At 42.4% G+C, this 22,773-nt stretch overlaps 1 protein-coding gene across 1 annotated transcript in view; it reads right to left on the reverse strand.

Annotated features, from left to right (window-relative positions):
- Positions 1-22,773, reverse strand: part of LOC132494667 (aldehyde oxidase 1) — a 74,001-nt gene that overhangs the window by 35,117 nt on the left and 16,111 nt on the right. The window contains exons 8-20 of the mRNA XM_060105855.1: positions 22,652-22,732; positions 21,680-21,824; positions 20,873-20,965; positions 19,871-20,022; positions 19,587-19,680; positions 17,889-17,998; positions 16,462-16,646; positions 15,338-15,500; positions 13,132-13,224; positions 8,415-8,584; positions 7,717-7,843; positions 5,377-5,499; positions 1,963-2,059 (exon numbers count right to left, since the gene is read on the reverse strand). Coding sequence (XP_059961838.1) covers positions 1,963-2,059; positions 5,377-5,499; positions 7,717-7,843; positions 8,415-8,584; positions 13,132-13,224; positions 15,338-15,500; positions 16,462-16,646; positions 17,889-17,998; positions 19,587-19,680; positions 19,871-20,022; positions 20,873-20,965; positions 21,680-21,824; positions 22,652-22,732 — 1,633 coding nt within the window. The remainder of the gene's footprint in view (positions 1-1,962; positions 2,060-5,376; positions 5,500-7,716; positions 7,844-8,414; positions 8,585-13,131; positions 13,225-15,337; positions 15,501-16,461; positions 16,647-17,888; positions 17,999-19,586; positions 19,681-19,870; positions 20,023-20,872; positions 20,966-21,679; positions 21,825-22,651; positions 22,733-22,773) is intronic.

Here is a 22,773-nt window from a genome sequence, read left to right on the forward strand (position 1 = left end):
CCACAAAACAAACCCACCCTATGAATGTTTGCTAGATTTTACTAACCCTAAGAATCACCTGGAGCACAATTAAAATTTATCAAAAACAGATTCCTGGGCTACCCTGGGTCTTTCAACTCCAGAATTCCAAGAAAAGCACACAGGAATCTCCAGGCAGGACTTAGAAGCATCTTCTAGTGTGAAAAATTGGGAAACACTGGGTTTGATAGATGAACACCTGCCAGTGTGTTCTCTCAATAATAGACAACCTTTTCTACAGAACAACAAAAATATCCAAACTTAATAATAATTATTGTTCACAGTTATGGCTCTCTAACTATGCCCCAAGCTTTGTGCCAAGCACACATTTATTATCTCTTATAATTTTCATAATGGGTCACCGAGGTCAGTATTATTTTATCCATGTGATTTTTTTTTTTTTTTTTTGCGTTACGCGGGCCTCTCACTGTTGTGGCCTCTCCCGCTATGGAGCATAGGCTCCAGATGTACAGGCTCAGCGGCCATGGCTCACGGGCCCAGCCGCTCCGCGGCATGTGGGATCTTCCCAGACCGGGGCACGAACCCGTGTCCCCTGCATCGGCAGGCGGACTCTCAACCACTGTGCCACCAGGGAAGCCCCTATCCATGTGATTTTGAAACAAGGAGACTGAGCCCAGAGAAGCGCCCTGCAAAGTCACACAGCTAGTAAGACAGGATGCCAAGGAATACTGGCAGGGTGACAGTACAAGGTGTCTTTGCTACAGCTTCCAGGTGACATTATCCACTCAGCTCCGACCAGCTTCAGGTTTTATACAGCCATGGAGTGAAGAGACATGACAGGCTTTCAGCTCAGTGGCTGAACTTACTGATTATATATGGCACAGCTCTGGGATGGTATGTTTTAGGACTCTTCCTGTGCTTGAGATCAGCGTTGGAGAGAAAAATTAAGGAGATGGTAGCATCTAGCATGCACTTGAGGCTAATATCCTGGAAATTCACTTGAAGACAGGAGATGCAAATGACTTATTCTCTGCCCTGAGATATGGTACAGACAGCCCATACCCACCCAGCAACACATCTGGGTTAATCAGGTCTTGCATGACAGGCATTAGGGATAGATTTTACAGCACAGCAGTATGACAGCAGGGCATATCTAAGACCCACGGTAAATCACTTCTGTTCCTGCTATAAAGGACATCACTAAGACAAATGGCAAAATTCAAATAAAGTATGTAGATTAAATGATAGTATTATGTCAGTGTTAATGTTCTGATTTTAAAAACTGTATGTTTATGTAAGATAATATCCTTGTTCTTAGAAAATGGACACTGGTATTTAGGAGGAGAGAGGCATCAAGTCAGTAACTTACTCTCAAATGGCTCAGAAAAAAATGTGTGTGTGTGTATGTGTGTGTGTATATGTCTCTCTCTATATATATAGAGAGAGACAGAGACAGGCAGAGAGACAGAGACAGAGACACACACACAGAGAATGATAAAGCAAGTGTCATGAAATGTCTATTGGGGAATCTGGGTAATTAGGAGTTTCTTTAATGTTTCTGCAACTTTTCTGAAATTCAAAACTATTTCAAAATAAAAAGTTACAAACATTTTATTGGAAAGTTCAAATCAACTGATTTCCAAGAGGGAAATTTAATTTTCGTTACATATATACATAACTAAAGGAAGTCTGCAAGGAAGTGGGGGAAGGAGACAGGGAGGAAAAGAAGAAAGGAAGGAGAAAGCAGAGATGAAGGGGGGAGGGAGAAGTCAGAAAGGATGAAACAGAAAGAAACATGGGCTTTGGAAATCCTTAAAAAAGCTATCAATCCACAAAGCTTCGTGGCTTAGTGGCTGTTGTATGACGGTGCTCCTTCACCACTCTGAGCCTCAATTTCCGGACCTTCAGGAAAACACCCTCTGTATAACAACTGGGCAGGCTGGGGTTGCTTCCCCTCTCATCATTCTTTTCAGATAGTTTTACCTTCAAGAGTTTGATCCACCATTTTAAATGCTTCATCAATATTTCCATACTCCAGTTTCCTTTCTTTCTCGAAGAAGGACTTGTGTTGTATAGCATCCTAGAAAGAGAACAGAAAAGTGAGGCCCCCGGGGCAAGAGACCCAGCCCGACAGCAGTAGCCACATGTGATGCTGCACCGTCTGAGTTGCTTCTCTTGCTCTGGAATCGCATGAGCTGAGCTGAGAACCAGGCTGCAGAAAGACTCCCCATGGAGCAAATGCAAATGTCCGCATCAAAAAAAAAAAAAAAGTATGCTCAGAAAACACCTAGCACCAGGTGGTCCCATTAAGGAACTAATGTTTCCAGGCAGATTATTCTTTTCATTCCACAGCCCATGTTATGCAGCCAATGTAACAAGGCATAGGGGTTTAGATCTTGGGCTCTGGACCCAGTCGGAGTTGTGTCCATTTTCTCCATTTACCAACTGTTTGACTGTGGGTCTATTACTTCACCTCTTTGAGCCTCATCTGTAAAATGAAGGTAGAGTTGTGCACATAGCTCCAATAGGGTTGTGGAAAGAAAAGAATGAAATGAGGCATGAAAGAGCTTACACGGCATATAATAAGAGCTCTGTCAGTGTTAGCTGAAGACACTCTAGTGATAAGGACATGGTGGCCTTGCCTGCCAGCCCCAGGCTCCTCTGCGGGTATGAGTACAGCATTTGCACCTGGGACCTCCAGCCCTGGAAGAAAGATTCCATTACAAGTCCAGAGTGGGTACCACAAATCCACTTATATTCTGGTTCCTAATGGCTTCTCCCAGATGCCTACTGAAGGGGTACAGTAGTAGGTACACATAATCAGGGATGTAGCTATAATAATCTAGGTTGGTTTTCTTACCTATCCTTAGGAATCCATCTTGCTGTAATCCCTGGGTCCTTGGCAAACGTGACATGCCAGCTCCTGCCAGCATTTCTACAATGGATTATTGTCCATCTATGAAATTCCAGCCTGCTGGCGGCTAGGGATTCTTCTAACTCTGGTTCCCTCTGGCCACCAATCGGTGTCTAGACCTATCAGTATACCTTACGGGATGTTCTATTGTGATCCTGCCATTTCCTCCATTCAAAAAGTGGGTTGGTTTTTTTCTACTACCATGGGGCCAAGGGTCTTTGATAGAGTGTCTGTTGATCGCTTCTATTGCTGACCAGGTGCTGGACCTTGGGTAACTGTGTCTTTCAGCTTCTGCATCAGAATGGGGATAATAACAGTTTTTACCTCATAGGATTGTTGTGAGCGTTTAGTGAGTTAATGAAGGAAACCTGTTTAGAACAAGGTAAACACACAGAGAACTCTAGGTATTAGCTATGGTCACGTTGTTGACCATGACGATTGATGAGAGATTGTGGTCGAGAGCATAGTTTTCTCACCATGGTCATCAGCCTGACCCCGTGAGCCAAGAGTTTTGATAGCATTCCCCCATCCAAACTATTAAAAATTCAAAAAAGCATAGGCTAGGTTAAACAGTAGTGATAGTGATGGAGATCCATTTGTTTTTATCCTATTTTGATTGATAACATACTTCCTAATGGAATCAATTCATATGATTTTCTTATTAATCTAAGACTCAGATATTCTAGGTTCAAAACAGAAATTAAGTTTTATAAATCCAGTTTTTTTTTAAAGTTTAATCTTTTTCCACTTCCCTTGCTGCTTGCTCTTTGAGTAACTTGGAGCTAATTTCCTGAATATTTCTTGGTCAGCAAAGTGATAAAAAGAACTGTAATGTGTAGGGAGCAGGGCATATTTCCTTGCTATACAGTTTGATTAAATCTACTTGATCTAGTTGATTAACCTTGGAGAGCTTAACCTCTGATATAAACATGAGGTAGTTCTTTTCCACGATGTCAAAGTTTGGTATTTGATGCTGGGATTCTCTGGCAGACAATTAGAGATGTGCCGGTCCAAGTTGTGGGGGAAGGGGTGGGAAGAGAGTGGTATCTATTTGCTTATTTGGAGTTTTATTTGGCTGGAAAGCGGGGTGAGGGGGAAGGGAAGATATTTAGCTACTGGGATTGGGCAAAGAATTACAAACAAGATTTTTTGATAAAGTATTACGGACATAATTTCTTACTAAGAAGTAAGCCTAACTCTAAAACAAAATGTTGAGGAAGGAATGTATAAAGTAAGCAAGCAGAGCAGGCAACATATGAATGAAAAGGGTTTAAGAAGGGAACAGAATGTTTGAATTTGAAACTGGCCAGGAAAATTTGGAAAGCATAATCACTCTTTGACTCCAACTAAACTTTTATATTTTTGTCTCCTTGACATGATTTTATTTTAATTTCAGAACACAGAGGACATTGTCCAGAAACGAACTCTATGTTCCTTGGCATAAAGCAGCATGATAGGAAACATACCCAAGGCCAAGTTCTCCTGGAGACACTAATCTTGGCCAACTCATTTCCTTATTTTCTGCCTCAGAGCATGCTAGTCACCTAGAGCCCAACTTATTTATTATGTTGTGGAGATAATATTGTATTCCGAGATTACACTGAGTCTGTATGTGCTGAATCTGATCTATTCATGATGCTTTCCCAACTTTCGTGCTTTTATTACTTAGTAAATTATAAGAACCAATGAAATATATGCAGAAGAATACTCATTTCATGGAGATGAGTCTGAAAACCTTTATAAATTTCAAAATCCTTTTTAAAAAACAGGATAGGAAAAGCAGTTCCCCAATTTGTTTACGTTGCCAAAATAGCTGTAGGCATCATAGGATCTATTTCTCATACTTACTTAAGATATGCATTAAAGGATCTAAAACTAGTGTCTCCAATATATGCTTCATAGAGCATCTTGTGGGTTCTCACCGTGTACCTGAAAGAGTCTGGGTGAAGGTGTATATGGAGTCCTAGGGTGTGTCCCCTCTCCTGAACATTGTTGGTTACCCATCCAGCATTCTTTTCATCTGTCCCCTTCCAAAATGCTCAGATTTCTGTTTAGGTCTCCATCACTCCCCCATACAGCCCAAAAACCGCCAAGAAATCTGACCCCCCCTCCAGCAGTAACCACCAGTTCTTGCCAGTCATGAATCCAGAGAGGGATGTGACCTAAGTGCCTGATGAGGCCGGATCCCAGGACTCGTGGGATGTTGGGACAATGGCATTCTTTCTTGCTTACTGGACGTGAACTGGAAGCTCCTGGCTGCCAACCTGTCACCACAGGAGATAAAGCCTGTACCATGGGCAGCAAGGAGGAGAGGCAGAAGATCAGCTTTCTTGCTAACACTGATGGAGTTTGAGGCCAACAAAGCCCCTGTTTTTTGGAAGCCACTTTGAGTTGGATTTTCTTTCCTGTTTCTGCAGTCAAAAGCATTTTAAGTGATATGCCACTGAAATCTGCTTTTCTGGCCCAACCTTTGAACTCATTACCTCGATGGTCAGGATCAGTGGCTCCAAATCTCGGTAGACAATCTTCACTCGCTGCGCAGCTCGCTTTGCCTGAACCTCGGAATCAGCAATCACGGCACAGACAAGCTCACCCACGCAAAATACCTACAACACAGAAAAGACCTCTGTTTCCAAGGAGGGCAGGCACCAGGGCCTCTCCTTTCGTTCATTTCCCCCCTCCCTGCTAGCACAGAGCTAGACACACAGTAAATGACCCCTTCACGTGTGACTTAACCGCAGCGCTGTGGTTAACGAAGGCTTCGGTAGGGAAGCACATCTGTCAGAGTTGGCGTGCTGACCTCAGGCATTGGGAGAGTGCAGGTCTTTGCGCTGCATCATTGGCAGCAGTGGCTGAAGAGGGACAGGTCTGAGGCTGCCTCATGTACAGCAGAAGAGTCAGTCCCGTGGTTTGACCTGGGGTTGCCACACCACGAGCTGGGCCATTCCGAGAAGTGGCTTCTCCTTCATGAACCGGGAGCACCAGAAGGTCACAGACCATCTCACCCAGAGAGGAAGGAGGGAGAGAGTGATAACGCAGCACTGCTGGTGAGCCCATCTCTGCCCTGAACTGTGGTGGAGCACAGGCTTCTCACAGAGAGAAGTGACTACAGGAGCCAAGAGCGAGCCCGGAGCATTCTTCGGTTCACCAGCAGGTGGCGTAGGTAGGCGGCCTAAGGAGGTCACCCAGGGACCAGGGTAGAAAGCGGATGGGGAACAACTAAGGCTCCAGAGAGGTAAAATAGTCAGGACTGGAAGAAGTCGTATGACCTTTTGATTCTCTTTCCCACCTTTTACTGTGATCCAAATCAAAACATAATCACTCATTTTTAAGAACGACATTAGATTATTAGGTCTTTTCTACAATTACCATATAGTAGTTTTATCACCAAACAAAAATGGTAGTTAAAGAAAAGTTAAATCCAGCACACACACACAAAAGTGTGTTGGGTACGGGTGGGCGGGGGCAGTGGGGAGACACATGAAACAAAAATGGCAAGTGTTAATAATGGTTGGAGCTGGGTGATGGGCCTATGGGGATTCATTGTACTAGTCTCTATTTTTGTGTGTGTTTAAAATTTCTGCAATGAAATGATTTTTTAAAGATATAGCGTGCTAAGGACAAATGCTAAAAAATGGAATGAAACTAACGAAGGCAATCATGCGCAACAGCTCTGTTCTCCGCTCTCCACAGACGTGGGTCTTGCCCTGTGACCTGGTACACAGACACACCCCTGAGATGCTCAGAATCAACGCGCACACACCTCAGGGCCCAGGAGGGCTTTGCTTGGTTAATTAACATTTACGCAAAGGCCATAGTCCTCATTGTCCTCTGCCTTGGGGGAGGTTCAACCTTGACTTCAGACTCTCAGCCATCAAACTTTCATTTTTATCAACTAAGTCTGCTAGTGAGAGCCAGAGGCAGGGACTCTTCCAAATGATAAAGCTCTTTTGGGTAAACACTGAACTGAGAATCTGGAGTTATGCAGAAAACCTTCTGGACACTGCCCTTGCTGCATTTTCTGATAACCTGAGATACAGTAGTCAATGTTTTAATCATTTGAAACGTTCAAATGGCAACAATGCTATCACTGTTCCTCTGCTCATTTACTCTGCTTTGTAGGAAGCAGTGTATGGAATATGCTGATGAATCAGACGTGGGCCCTCACTCAAGGCATTTTACTAGGTAGGAGAAATAGGTAAGACATAGACATAAATACATAAGCTCAATATAAGATAGAAAGTGCAATAAAGGTCCACGTTGCCTTCTCCTCCAGACTTTAAGTTCTGCAAGGGCAAGAACCACGGGGGTCTTGTTCACCTACGGCAGTAGGTGCTCACTTAAAAGATGCCTGTTGAACACATGGCCTATGAATGAATGAGAGAGAGTGAGTTCCGAGAGGGAGAGAGAACTCCTGGATTAAAGGATAAGGAAAGACTTCATGGTGGAGCTACCACTTGAACTTGGACATTGGACTGAGACTGGGGCAATGGCAAGGGATTCTCAGGGAAAGTATCAGAAAACAAAAGTCATTATTCTCTTCTCATATATCCTTTCATAAGTATGAAAGCAACACATGATCTTACTACTAGAAAATATAAAACACTCAAGTATCTTTTATATAACTAGTCAACTTCTTTACTTACGTGGAAAATGAATATTTTTGAACTAATTCACTATTAGAATATAGTGATTTATAATAAGCCTTCAAAGAATACTGGAATCCTTTATGATGTGCCAAGTTCAATGCTATCTTTTAAGAAAATACGAAGTGTCATAAACTGAGGAAGTTACTTTTAAAACAGAAAGCAAAAATGCAGTACCTCATCTGTCGATAGAAGTTTCTCAGGTTTGGTTAAAAGGCAGAAGGAGTTGATGCCATGAAGATGTTCCTCAGTCAGGATGTCCACCACACCTGGCAGGCTGAGAGCTTCTGACAGATCCACAGACCTAGATGAGAACACACAGAACAGGGCTACTCAGAGTGGCCCCGCAGCCTGCAGACCACAGAGAACGTGCTTAATCGGAGAATAAGATACAAGAGAGGGAAGATACATCCAAAACCCTCCAATAAGGCTTCCCTGGTGGTGCAGTGGTTGAGAGTCTGCCTGCCGATGCAGGGGACACGGGTTCGTGCCCCAGTCCGGGAAGATCCCACAGGCCGTGGAGCGGCTGGGCCCGTGAGCCATGGCCGCTGAGCCTGTGCATCCGGAGCCTGTGCTCCGCAACGGGAGAGGCCACAACAGTGAGAGGCCCGCGTACCGCAAAAAAAAAAAAAAAAAAAAAACCTCCAATAGTTCTATGCCAGACAATTGGGAAAAAATTCCTGGGACAATGAAATTATTATATGGAGGGACAAACTGTGGTGAAGCCTACACTTTGATCCCATTTCACTTCAAATCTAATACACTGGACATTGCCAACAAATAGCTTATCCTCTTCAAACCGTTACTTTTCACTAATGTGACTTGGCCAAAAAGGCAATCATTTCTGTCTACTGGGTAAAAATCTTATCACTTACACAATCTTAGCGTGAGCTCTTGAGCTTGTTACAAAAGTCAAGAACAGCTCCCGGTCCACTGCAGGCATGTCATCACAGTAGATGGCTTCACCTGTGGCATGCTTAATACCAGACAGATGCATGATGGGATGGCCAACTGGGTCTTGAGGAAGCTGCTTTGGGTCTGCATTCTGTTTAATCAATAATCAACATATCATTTTTATAATCATATTATGCACATCTCTCATGAGAGGGGAGCTATATAATTTACATCCAAACCAGAACACTTTCGAAAATAAAAACGTCACTATTAATAACACCAGGACAGTCAGCCTATTTCAATAATTCAGTAGGCAAACTGGGATGTATAGCCATGATGTTGTTCTTATTTTTTCCCCCACTATTTTGATATAGACCACAAACATCTCGAATGCAAATTCTATTTGTGTAAGTAAATGAATATAAATCTTTCTTCCTGACAATATAAAATGATGTCCTTTTGCAAATGCTCATGTATTTCTTTAACTTGTATTATCAAAATTATTTTACTGTTGTAGCTAAGTACGGCACATGTACTATTTTGCAGAAAAGCCTGATGACCATGTTTATAGAAAATGAGTGCGTGCATTCAACCACAAGAGCTTTTTTTATTTTCTACTTTGAGTGAGGAAGTCTAAGAAATAATTGGTAAGACTCATAACTCAGACAATCCTGATAAAGAATGAAGACAAAGGAAGCTGCATTTTGAGTAATGATTCACTAATATTACTTTTTCTTAGAGACCCACGGAGTAAAATGTCTTGCCACTGATTTTATAAATACCTTAAATATGCTTCATTAACCAAAGTCGAAATTAAGAAACATAACATCTCCTCCAGTATTTTAAATATGAGAGAGTTGTTAGCTTTCTGGGTTGGGAGAAGAAGAATTGGAGGTATAAAGAAAGAAGGGTTAAGAGACATGGTATAGACCAAGCTCAGAGACCAGGGGCAAGGCTGAGGCTGCTGAGGGGTCCGGTGATGGGACTGTGGGAGGTGGAAATTCCAGGAAAGTTGCCAGCCAAGCGGCCACTCCCCAAAGGCTCCTCTCAAAGGAGAAGGCGGCTCTGGGGCCTGGAGCTCTGCAGCAGCGCCGAGCTGCCCCGTCCACACCTTGCGGGGTCAGCACTGCATCCGGCACCAGGGCTGAGGCCAGACCCCCTAGGCTTTCTCAGGAAGACCCAAGCAGGAGGAGGGTCGGCCAAGGTAAGGCCCGGAAAAAGCTATGGAGGTTCCCTTTCCCACCCCATCTGCTGCTCCACACCGCTGTTCACGGGGTCACCCTGAGCCGGGGGAGGCACGGACTCTTTCTTTGAGATGAGGCTCACAGTGCTCCACTATACCACACAGCAGGAGGGAAGACAGAAAAGGCACCAACAGGGCTTCCCTGGTGGTGCAGTGGTTGAGGGTCCGCCTGCTGATGCAGGGGACACGGGTTCGTGCCCCGGTCCGGGAAGATCCCACAGGCCGTGGAGCGGCTGGGCCCGTGAGCCATGGCCGCTGAGCCTGCGCGTCAGGAGCCTGTGCTCCGCAACAGGAGAGGCCACAACAGTGAGAGGCCTGCGTACCACAAAAAAAAAAAAAAAAAAAAAAGGAAAGAAAAGGCACCAACGGAACACATGCTGGTCAGCACCTCTACTGAGAGGAAAAGAAGCCATAGAAGCTGACCTGTTTCCAGCTCAGCATCATGTAAGGTATTTGAGAAATTTTCAAAAAGTAAATACATTTGTATTTGATTCCCAGAATGTGCGGTTTGAGAAAGCCTACTTATTACATATTGACAATACATGAGATGTTTGATTCCACCTAGAGTGGTAGCTCACGTCAATCATAGCTGCAGATTTTCCAGAGTCAGAGCTTCCCTTGGTTCAACAAAAGTGCTCTGAGGCTCTTGCTCCACAGCATGGAAGGGAAAGACCCTAGCCGTCTGGGATCCCACTGATCAAGTGTCATGCTTTCTTCTCATGCAGGTGTTTTGCTTTCTTTGCCTTTCTGAACATTTGGATTCCATTTACCAAATACTATGAATGGAGGAAAGCCAGCATGGTTACGATTGGGAACTTTACATAAAGGTATCTGTGAAAAGACACCTCCCCAAGCCCCTCTGCTGCTCACGAGACCAGAGAAGAATGTTTGTCAGTCACTGCCAGCCTACTTGAGGGACTCAAAAAATAAACCTTCAGCTTGAGATGGATCAGAGGTTCTCTAGGCAGGAACCTGGAGAAACCTCTGATCTGTCAGAGGGAAAAGGAGAGTGGCACATGTAATCCGAAAACACGTTCAGCATTTTTATTGGTTATTGGAGAAATGAGGAAAAAAACCCTATTGTTTTTATACTATAAATGACAACAAGTAAGATATCAGCCAAATTTTCCCTGACAATTGTATGTAGAAAGTAGAGTCATTTCTCAAATGAATTTGGCATAAGACATATGTGTAGGATGCTCTGAACTTATTCCTATTTCATATAAAATTTACTGTTTTACAGTAAAATATATACTTACTGATAAACATTTATTGTTTTAAAGACCGTATTTGCTTCACTTAAATGTAAACTTCAATTCTGTAGTTAGTACAAGACAATGCACCAAAAAAGGAATATTGGCTAAGTCTTTGTGTTTTGTTTTGTGGTGGTTGTGTTCATCCTGACTTTATAAACTAGAAAGCAGAAGATTATGAAGAAAAATAATTTAGAACTTGGCCTAGGCACCGTTAAATAAAGGTGGACATTAGGCCACAAATGTAGGGGAAGGGGGGTAAATGAGAGAAAATTTTACATGTTGGGGTTCAGGCAATATGAACAGGCATTTGAATCAGCCCCAATGCACACCAGCTCCATCCTCACGGCCAAGTGCTCTCAGCAGGCTTCTTCTCCCCATTCTCTGAGAAGTTGAGGTGGTGATCCAAATAAAAACATGTATCAGGTCCGGTTTGTTTCAGATTGTAGGGACTGATGCCCGCTGTGAAATGCCCCCAAAGTGCTACCTATAATGCTGTGTTGAGTTCTCCATTTGAACAACATTTGAATGAAAAATCACCCACATCTTTTTTTTTTTTAATCCAAAGAGATTTTTTTCTATCCTGAAGAGCAAAATTCCAGGTAATCCATAAGCTTAGACACTAAGGAAACACATTCATAGGTCTCTACATAGGCTCTGGGAGTTTTCTATGACATAATACTTTTTACTATAAATACTGAAACACATCACTGCTTTGGGAAAAAAGCATTTTGGAACCTTGCTGTGAGCCCTGCCTGCCAAAAGGTTGAAGATAAATCCCAAAATATATTTTTCATATATATATCTATAGATATAAAATTGATTAATTTAGCTGAAGCTATAACTTTTTTAAAAAAAAGTCAGTTGTGATGAATCTACTAATGAAAGAGGCTGTATTTGATTACTTGCTTGTGCTTGTTATATGGCTAAAGATACCATGGAGGAAAGACTGTTGCCTCCTCTAACTGGTGATCTCTGTCAAAAGGCTTTTAAGCAAATTAACTGACTTGGGGAAAAAAAAAGTTGGTCATGACTGCTGAAGTTCCTCTAGCAATGTGGGTATTTGTGTGTGTGTGTGTGCCCACGCGCATGTGTGTATGTGTGAAAACCCAGAGGAAAAACAAAAATAAAACATATATATGAGAGATACACTACTTCCAAAACTTGGTCTTGCAATCTATAATAACAAACTATGTGAAGATTATCACTTTTCTTTGGACGATTTGAAAGCCCATTAATTTGTTGTTGTTCCTGTGGTTGTTGAAGTTTATTCCACAGTCAAGGCAGTGTTAGGGTATTTATAAATAAGCCAAACGTTGCAGTGGTCGTATTTTACACCGGGGAAGAGGGAACCTATTTTTGACTTTCAAAATGATCACTTTCAACACTTTCAATGGAGTTTGGCATATTTGAATTTTGAATATATTGAACCTAAAAACTGAAGAGATATATACCAACAGGGAACTGTTTGTTATGACATACTGTAAGCTTTTACAACTAACTTCAACAATAGATCCAATGAACTGAATCTATTTAAAAAGAATCTTTAAAAAGCCTTCTCATGCTCTTGACTTAATCAAACTCTCAAGGTAAAGTTTCTTGAGAACAATTTCAAGGAGAAGCACTGAATCTTATCCAGTTTACCGACAGGAGGACTTCAGGCGATACTCTTATGATGTTGTAGCTGAAAATTCTGTTTGAAGGTCATGAGGAATTGTGTTCTAACAGGCAGCTTTCATTAGGAGACCTTGAAATTAGCTCTTAGAACTTAACGTTTGATTCAACTCTAAAACTAACTCACAGAGAAAACACTTGGAGAATGGGGACTGGGGGAGCAGGGTATCTCCACGTTCAAACAAAATAAATCAGCAGCTCTGACCTTGGTTGTGTTCTGACTTCCACAATGCCAAGGGCAAGAGCATATGGGAAACTAGGCAGCTTGTTCATGTCCGTGGTACAAGGCCACAGAACAAAACACACAGCCCTCAAGTTCAAAACAGACATTTAAAAAAATTACCACTGCTAGCTTTATTTTTAATCACAATACTGCATTGATTTTGAAAGTTTAATTAACAGTAAAGAAGGCTGTGGGTTCACCAGAAGGGGAGCTCGGGCTAATACATCTTGACAATCACTGAGAAGTAAGTGAAGAAGCTTTAGCCCAGGACCTCTGAATTAAAAAGAAGAAGAAAAGCCACTAACCTGGTACTTTAATGTTCTCCAGTGATGTCTGGAATGAAGCTCTTCTAAAGCACTCTCGTACTTGTCTGTAAGGCCAGGATAGCGAACAGGGTCCTGAAAAGCAGACCCACTGTAGGTATTTAAAATATGCCAGAATGGTCTTGGGAGGGAGGCTAGCATGGCTCTTAGCAAGCAGCTCTGCTGTGAAGTCTAACATTTGTTAAGCACTTGCCTAATTCAGAATCCTGGAAGTAGAAGCAGGGTTCTCCCTGACCTCCAGGACACACACTCCGGAAGGTCCACACATATAACCACATATTATGAAGAGCCACGTGAAAACGGTAGATTACTGACTCCCAATATCTTTATGTTTCTTATGATACTTTCACATGCCTTCCTAAATGATTTGAGGGCTTCCAAACCAATAAAACAGGGAAGCAGAAGCTAAGTAAGTAATTGGAAGGGAAGAGAGTAGTTAAACCAGGAAAAAGTCAGAGCCAAGGTACACCACTGCAAATGAGCATCAAGCTCTGCTTTGTACCACCTGGCCAATCAGGAAGAAGAGAAAATGCGGCGGGCTGCATCTCTGCCACAACCTTACAGCGGTAAGCATTCTGGGGCCCCAGGAGGAACACTGCCTAGAGCTGAGGAAAAGTGGGTCATTTGGTCCTTAGGCAAGACTTTAAACAGTGCACCTAATGGCTATTTTTTACAATTTAAAATTTTAAATTATTATTATTAATTTAATTAAATTATAAAAAGTATTATTAAAATTAAAGCCAACAAAGGCTATTATTTTTAACAGCAGAGGAATATTAATAGAGGAAATTGAATAGAAGGTAAAAGACTACAAGATGGAAGCTGTAATTTATAACATTTGATTCATCCAATAAATTGTATTAGTTTGCTATTAATTGGAGGAGTGTATAGTTGGCTTTATTACTTTTTCTCTTTTGACTACCTAGTGACAATATGTCACATATATATGATTTCAAGCTTCTATTCTAAAAACTTTGATACAGCTGTTCTGGTTTTTAGTTCTCATATATAATGAGAAGATACCTTCAGAAGCAACGATAAGAGAGAACTCTGCCTCTAATTTAAAGTGATCATACTAGGGTTTCCCTGGTGGCGCAGTGGTTAAGAATCCACCTGCCAATGTAGGGGGACACGGGTTCGAGCCCTGGTCTGGGAAGATCCCACATGCTGCAGAGCAACTAAGCCCGTGCGCCACAACTACTGAGCCTGTGCTCTAGAGCCCGCAAGCCACAACTACTGAGCCCGCATGCCACAACTACTGAAGCCCGCATGCCGAGAGCCTTTGCTCCGCAACAAGAGAAGCCTCCACAGTGAGAAGCCCACGCACCACAGCGAAGAGTAGCTCCCGCTCACCACAACTAGAGAAAGCCCGCGTGCAGCAACGAAGACCCAACACAGCCCAAAATAAATAAATAAATAAATTTATTTAAAAAAAAAAGTGATCATACTAATTTCTATACCACATGAGGAATGTTCTTGGCTTCTAGTCTAGTTTGGTCCGCTGATTGTAGCTTGGGATTAATGAACCAATATGGTTGAAGTTCCCTTTGGGTCTAGCAAATTTATTCCAAACTTTTTTCAGTTGTATCCTCCCTAGCCAAGTCTTGTAACTAATTGTTTGTCATACGGGAGGCCAAGTGAAAGAATGCCTGGATGCTTACTACTGTGATTATGACTACCAGTAGGCAGTCTTCACCATGGTTCTCTGAAGCATTAGGGACCATATGAAGCCTTTTCCTATGATGACCCATTTCTTAATAACCTTGTGGAGTGGCTGCCATTGCCATCTTACAAGTGAGAGAAAACAAAGCTGAACCCAGAGAAGAAAGCCAAACGTACAAAGGTAAACCTTGACAGGTGGAAGAAACGCTTTCCTAAGGGAAAATATATTCAAATCATTAACAAGTTTCTGAACACCATGGAGACATACAACAGGTCAGAAACAAAATAACTGAGTGGTATTAAACCAAATCCCACACAACTCTGTGCTCTACTCGCCATTCTTCCCCAAACACACACCCCATCGACAGATGGCCTGCCATACGCCCAGCAAGCCCGTGAGTCTCCGATTTGGGTTGTCTTTTCTATTCTATTCTACAGCTATTTGGCAGGGAGTTGTTGCCGCCACTTTGTGTATCCCCAGAGCCCCCAAGACTGGGAAAGGTAACGCATGGTCAGGTCCACTTACCATCCTCTTCAAAATCTGTGACACTTCCAGGTAGAACTTGAAGAGGAAGCTGATGATGAGAGTCCTCTTGTACTCCACCCTCCCACCTGGGGCTGAGCCTGGGAGGGAGACTTCATCCAGAATCAGCCTGCAAGCTGCGTCCAGCAGCTCTTCATTCCAGCGCCTATGGGAGTCAAAAGAGAAGACTCCTAGCCCAACAGGACTCACTACCTCACAGGCTCAGTGAGCTTGTAAGACAAATAGCGACAGTTTAATGCAGGAGAAAAAGAGTACAAACTCCAGAGTCAGGCAACCCAAGTTCAAATCACAGTCCACCACTCTCAAGGTGTCTGGCCTGGGCCCACCAGTTCATCATCTGTAAAAGGGCAGTAATGGTAGAACACAGCTCCTGGAATGGTCATGAGAAAGAAATGACAACTCATGTTAAGTCCTCAGCCCAGGAGTAACTGCTCCCTATATCACTAGAACGTTTACTGCATGCCAGGTTCTGTTTTACATACCTTATATGTATCCATTCATTTAATCCTCTCAACTGTCCTATGAGGTGTGATTATCTCCCTGACTGATAAGGAAACTGAGGTACTGTAAGATTAAGTAAGCTGACAGAGATCACATAATTTATAGGAGTTGAACTGAGATTTGGACCCAGGCAGTGTGGTTCAATCAAGATTGTGGTTTTAACCGTTAGTATATTACTTCTGAAATGTTAACTGGTACCTAGTAAATGCTCAAGAAATATTGGCGACTAGTATAGAAATAAAAAAGTTAGGTATGCATGTGCATTTAGCAAGTTATTATAAAACAAACTCCCATAATCTATCTTTCATAATGGTAAATTATTCTCTTATAATAAAGAATGCAGATTTACTCATTTTGCTTACTGTGTCTATATACTATTGGGAGATGGGTTCACACACACACACACACACACACACACACACACACACACACACTATATGGTGTCCACTTCAGAATTCACTACGACACATGGGAATAATTATGAGATCTTATTGGAATTCCATGTCGTTAAACAGAAAGGTAGTAAGCATTTTTCTTCTTGTAATTACATGATACCACAAAAAGAGCTGCTCTATTACTTGGAGACTAAGGACATGAATCCATACCTTCCGATGAGTTTCTGGCAGGAATTCTTTGCACAGATGGTGGTTGGACCAACGCCTCCATATGCAATGGATAACTCTCTAATGATGCCATCTCCTCCTCCAAAATAAACTCTCATTCCCGAATTGACTATCGCTAGCGCATTCTGTTGCCGCTGGGCTTGTCGGAAGGCTGACACAAACTCCCACTGAAAGCAAAAGTGAAGTGGCACCTGTAGAAACACACTGAGGGACAACTGTGCACAAGGCAGTTTGTTTATGTTGCCTCATTTGACCCTTGTCACACTCTCTGTTATGGGCCAAATTGTGTCCCCCTCAAAATCGATAAGTTGAAGTCCTAACTCCCAGTACCTCAGGATGTGACTGTATCAGGAGACAGGGTCTTTAAAGAGGTGATTAAGTTAAAATAAGATAATCAGGGTGGGCGATGATGTAGCATGGTGGTGTCCTCCCAAGAAGAGGAAATTTGGACACGGACACAGAGGGAAAGCACACGGAGACACAGGGAGAAGATAGTTATGAAAAAGCCAAGGAGGAAAGCCAAAGGAAAACCAACCCTGCAGCACCTGGATATCACACTTCCAGCCTCCACAAGTGAGGGTGTAGTTAAGTCACCCAGGCTGTGGTTCTTTTTTTTTTTTTTTTCTTTTTGCGGTACGCAGGCCTCTCACTATTGTGGCCTCTCCCGTTGCGGAGCACAGGCTCCGGATGAGCAGGCTCAGCGGCCATGGCTCACGGGCCCAGCTGCTCCGCGGCATGTGGGATCTTCCCGGACCGGGGCACGAACCCGTGTCCCCTGCATCGGCAGGCGGACTCTCAACCACTGCGCCACCAGGGAAGCCCCTGTGGTTCTTTATTATGGCAGCCCTAGCAAATTCATACACCCTCCAAGGCAAGCTTGATTATTCGCATTTACAGATGAGGCATCTGTAATTAGGAGTGATTCAGTAATGAGCTCAGGGTCAAAGTAGGTCTAAAACTAGGATTCACTCTTGAGTCTGACTCCAAAGCCCTTCTTCTTACCATTAAGTTCTATTGCCAATGTATAGCCTCTTCAAAACCTCAAGATATAAGTAGAAGTATCATTTTAAGTCTTATTTAGGAAAAAGCCTCACGGGACAAAGAATTTTTAAAAATCTGTAAGAAAGTAACTTTAGAGTTTGGTTTGGGTGGTGGGAAGGTGGGGAGGGAGAAAGAGACACAGAGAGGGAGAGAGAGGTGGTGGGCAGGGCTGGGGAGGAAGGCAGAGTCTAAGGTCTCCAGATTCTAGCAATGATGGGGGGTATATAACACAAGTGAAACATACCTAGTCACAAATCCTCATATTCTCCACTGCAAACACTCAACACCTTTTCTTAACCCGCCCTATGTTGGAATTAACAAGCTGTGCACTCACAAGTAAAACCAAGAAATTGAAAGGACGTTCTCACCTTCCTCAAATAAGGGATGTTGACTGAGGTCAAGATTTCTTCAGGCTGAAGGTCAGCACTGGGGCACTTCCTGAGAAACTGCTCATTTAAAGGAATCTGTCGTTTTCCTTCTGTGGAAAGAAATGACACTTTCCCTGGAATCTGTTCTATTAAACAATCAAACTCCCAAAACTTGGGAAATAATTCTACCAAATATCACAGGAAATTTATTGTTTGAGGAAAAAAGGGCTCTTCCTATGTTTAAAAATCTTTCACCATGAAATGGCATCTTGCAATGTTTCTTCCCATCTAGGGCCCACCTTTTTTTTTGCCTTTCTTGCTTGATTATAAATAAAAATGTCTAGCAGAGTAGACCAGAGGTCAGGTAGAATCGGACCATAGCACTCTTTCTGAGCAGCATGATTCATTTTGAGCTTTGTAAGAAGGGAGAGGACATTAATATCCCTTTTGATATTCTAATAAAGTCATTCAACAAACATTTATTTATAACCATGAACCCTACTTGATACGGTAGTGAATAAATAAATTGCCTTTAATGAATTTTTATACTAGTGGGATGCAGTCTTATTTGTTTATATCTTTTCTCAGCACCAAAAGAATTTCTGTTCTTTAATCAGTATATTGGGGGGAGGAACTGTTTAAAGCTATAATGAAATAGGACTTTGGGATAAAGCTAAGAAGCTTTTGATGTTCATATTTACATCACAAAACCTATTTCTCAATAAATGATTTTTTTAAAGGATGTTACTTAAATTGATAACTGAATGTACATTTTCTTCCTTAAGATAATTTTGTGGTTTAGATGACATGAAGAGTGGGCATTTAACAATGCAGGTAACAGAAAGTTAGTACATATTTCTAAATGAAAAAAAAAAGCAACGGATGTAGAGGACCAATGAAAACTTCCTAATAATTGTCGACAAAGTTAAAATAAAAGAAATAAATGAAAAGTCCTGGACTTAGTTTCAAAAAACAAAACTCAAGTAAATAAATATAGAATGAAGCCCAACCACTGTTCAATAGAAAAAGGTCTGCAGGCTTCCCTCAATGGCAGCTTGAGCATGAGCACATAGCATGACGTGGGTGTCACACACTCCTGTACCACCTGGAGAAAGTCTTTGACAAAGGGGCCCAATCGTTGTCAATAGCCTAGAGTTCTCACCACTGTTCAGATCACACCGGGACACTAACCAACACTGGTCGATGTCAGGTGACCAGTATGGGAAAACATCTAGCACAAGTCCTCAAAAAGAAAGAGATGAAGGGCCTCCCTGGTGGCGCAAGTGGTTGGGAGTCCGCCTGCCGATGCAGGGGATACGGGTTCGTGCCCCGGTCTGGGAGGATCCCATATGCCGCGGAGCGGCTGGGCCCGTGAGCCATGGCCGCTGAGCCTGCGCGTCCGGAGCCTGCGCGTCCGGAGCCTGTGCTCCGCAACGGGGGAGGCCACAACAGTGAGAGGCCCGCATACCGCAAAAAAAAAAAAAAAAAAAAAAAAAAAAAAAAGAAAGAGATGAAGACATTGGGTGTGTGTGCATTTAGGACCAGACAGACCAACTTTCCAAGCATCCAGAAAGGCAGGGGAATTATTAATATTATAAAGGACAGTAATTTTCAAAACTGGACTTCCTGCATCCCTAGAGAGGCAAAAGGGTAGGAGGAACAGGGTTTAATAATCCCTGAGAAGGAGCTGTCACTTACCTTTTGATAGCAAGTTGAGGGTACAGTTGCCCACGGCCAGGAGGGGGTTCAGATCTGAATCTGGATGCCTGCTCACTATGTGGCCCCCTAAAGACTTTTTAAAATAATGGGTTATTTTCACTCCACTTATGTAATTATAAAGACACAAGTGGTAAAATAAGAATCAAGCAAGACTTTGGAAAACTATTCTTCTTGTCTATTCCAAAAGAATGAAAATGTCATGATTTATCAGGGACAGTCATTCATGGGACACATACTAGATGTTACTGTCGTCAGATACATACAGCCATGTTCCTGATCTGGGATCCTGCCAGAGTTCCCAAATGCTTCAAGAGAGCACGGTACATCTGTGTCTTCTCCTCCGGGAGCTTCAGGATCACATTAGCCAGGATGTCCTTCACCTGAGCCAGGCTGAGGGCGGCACCTAAGGTCAGTCCTGAAATGAAATCGTTTGTAGATAACGCAACGTGATCACTGCTGACCTGGAAATGTCCATTAGATTTTAGACTACAGATATGGGATCTTTATGCTAAATACATGCTACCCTGCTTACTGGTGGTCATGGTGGTGACGGTGGGAATAGTGGTTGGTAATGGAGGTGTTCATGATGATGGTGAAGGTGATGGTGTTGGTGACAGAAGAGGGGGTGAGAGTGATGGTTGTCATGGAGGCTAAATTTTCTGAATACTCACTGTGTCAAGCACTATGCTGAATGCTTCACAGAATCTTCTTGGATTCTAACAAAGCTTTGAAGTATTAATAGCGCCCCCCACACTGAGATTCAGTTAAGTAACCTGACTAAGTTTTTCAGCTAATACATGACATGGTCAGGAATTGGACTCCAGAGCCAGACTCCAAACCCACATTTCATTGCTTCTCATCATCGTCATTAAATCAATTTCCTTTATTGAAATGGAAAAGCCAGTTTGTAAGCTGCTTAATACGTAAACTTGTTTGGTTACTACTGTGCTTCTGGAGGGCAAAGACTCCATCTTTATCTTCTACCCAGCACTTAGCACAGTACCCTTCACTGAAGAGCTGTTACATTTCCCTCACACAGCAGACATAAAAGTTCTTCAGTGAAAATCCGACTCTTCAGACAATTAGTATCTCGTATAATTAGAGAGAATTCTTCCCTGAGCCTCCTCCAGAGTGTTATCACCTTACAAGGGAGTCTCTCTGTACATTACAATTATGAATAAGACTTTTTTTGCTTGTCTGCTGAGCAAAGCAAATAAGCTGATTAATGCATTTTAACTAAGAAAATAGGGACCTTAAGAACTCACCATTATCTGTATAGTTTACAACACTCAGTTCTTCAATTCTATCTGGAGAAATTATAACTGGGTGAAAGATGCCTTTAAATTTCACGTCAGGCCCTGAAGGATTAGGAAAAAAAAATAAGCAGACTGAGATGAAGGGGGGTTAACTGCCTTTTAGATTTTGAAATTGTGATTAAAACTGATGTCTTTAAATATATAAAAATTACATATCTATTGGTCTGTTCATTGCCAAATCGCACAAACAGAGAACCGACGGGTGGATTTTCACTAAACTTGGGGAACTCTTTGGACTCGTCAGCCTTAAAACTTGGCAGACACGTCCAAGACCACTTGTGGCATACTCAAAATTCTCCTTGGGAAGACTCTAGGAGACTCCTCAAAGAAGTAGGCAGTCAAACAGAGTTTACAATGGACACTACAGAAAGAGCCTGTCACTGCAGTTTAAGAAAACCTATTATGGCCATTGAGACACCACTGAGAGAGGAAACAGCAATTTCAAATACAAGCTCCAGATCAGTCTCTACATGGAAAGACAGGACAGCTGTCACTGGAGCTGCTGCTGCTAATTTGTTACGGAGCAGGCCTCTTGGGTACAGCTCTGTGCACTGCTCTGGTTAGGGCAACAGGAATTCACTTATGTGATGGAAGTTGTAAAAGTCTCTTGAGCAGTGCTCAAGGGAAGTCAAGTATAAATGATTTAAAATGTTATTTCAGACTGCTTTTTCGGAGAACATGCATATATGAGGTTTTCTCCTCCCCAAAGGCCTTTTCCTCAGTTTCCTCATAAGAAGTCCCTGGGGATCTACATACCCACAGAGGTGTTCCCCATGACAACTGGGGCCTGGGGATACTTGAGTTTGGCTTCTAGAAGTTCGTTCAGGGTCACTGGAGAAATCCATGTCATTCTATCACCATCAAAAATCCTGGTCCTTTGTGGTTGTTTCTCAGCCATTGTCTATTGAAAAAGCAATAAAGATTCAAGATCGTCTCATGATAATATTTCCACCTGTTTCTTCTCTGTCTTTACAGGAACAGAGAAAGGCGATAGAGATCTTTTTAAAAAATAAAATAAAAGTGGGACTTCCCTGGTGGCGCAGTGGTAAGACTCGGTGCTCCCAATGCAGGGGGTCCAGGTTCGATCCCTGGTCAGGGAACTAGATCTCACATGCCACAAGTAAGAGTTCGCATGCCACAACTAAGGAGACCATGGGCTGCAAGTAAGACCCAGCTCAACCAAATAAATAAATATTTTAAAAACAATCATTGGAAAAAGCAAAACAAAATAAAATAAAATAAAAGTCACTTAAAAGTAGAGCTTTACTAGGAATCAGAGTACAAGATAAAATGTGACAATATTTTACTCCTCTGGAGACTATTCCAATACAGCTCCCTTTGGTGCTTTTATATCTCAAAAGAATCCATTTCAATGCTTAAAAATACTTTATATGCTTAATTTTGTCAAAACATTTAATGGAAGAATAAAACTCAGCAAAACCGGAAATAGAAAACACGTCTAAATCTACAGATGCTGTGATGTCTTTTCAGGACATTTTTAAATACATACTATCTGCTGCTTCTTACATTCAACTGTCCCCTGGTGGTGACTCCACCCTCATTCCTCCATCTCTGCCCTGGTCCCATACTCTTTAGACCTTGGACTGAGAATGGCAGGTGGATATTACCTATTCGCCAATCAGCTTTCGAGAGGATCCATAAGCAAATATCCTTCCTGGCATTTCACTGTGAATTCCTCTAGGATGAGCTCAACTTTGTCTTACTTACCATTAGCTCAGGAGGAAATATCAATTCCTGAGTTGGATCCAATGGCAGAAACTCCTCTTCTGAGAAGAATTTTAGATTTGCCTTAAACAGAGAAAGTACCAGAAGTTATTGTCATCAGGCAA

Source organism: Mesoplodon densirostris, chromosome 8 (genome assembly GCF_025265405.1).
Source record: "Mesoplodon densirostris isolate mMesDen1 chromosome 8, mMesDen1 primary haplotype, whole genome shotgun sequence".
Taxonomy (NCBI): Eukaryota; Metazoa; Chordata; class Mammalia; order Artiodactyla; family Ziphiidae; genus Mesoplodon; species Mesoplodon densirostris.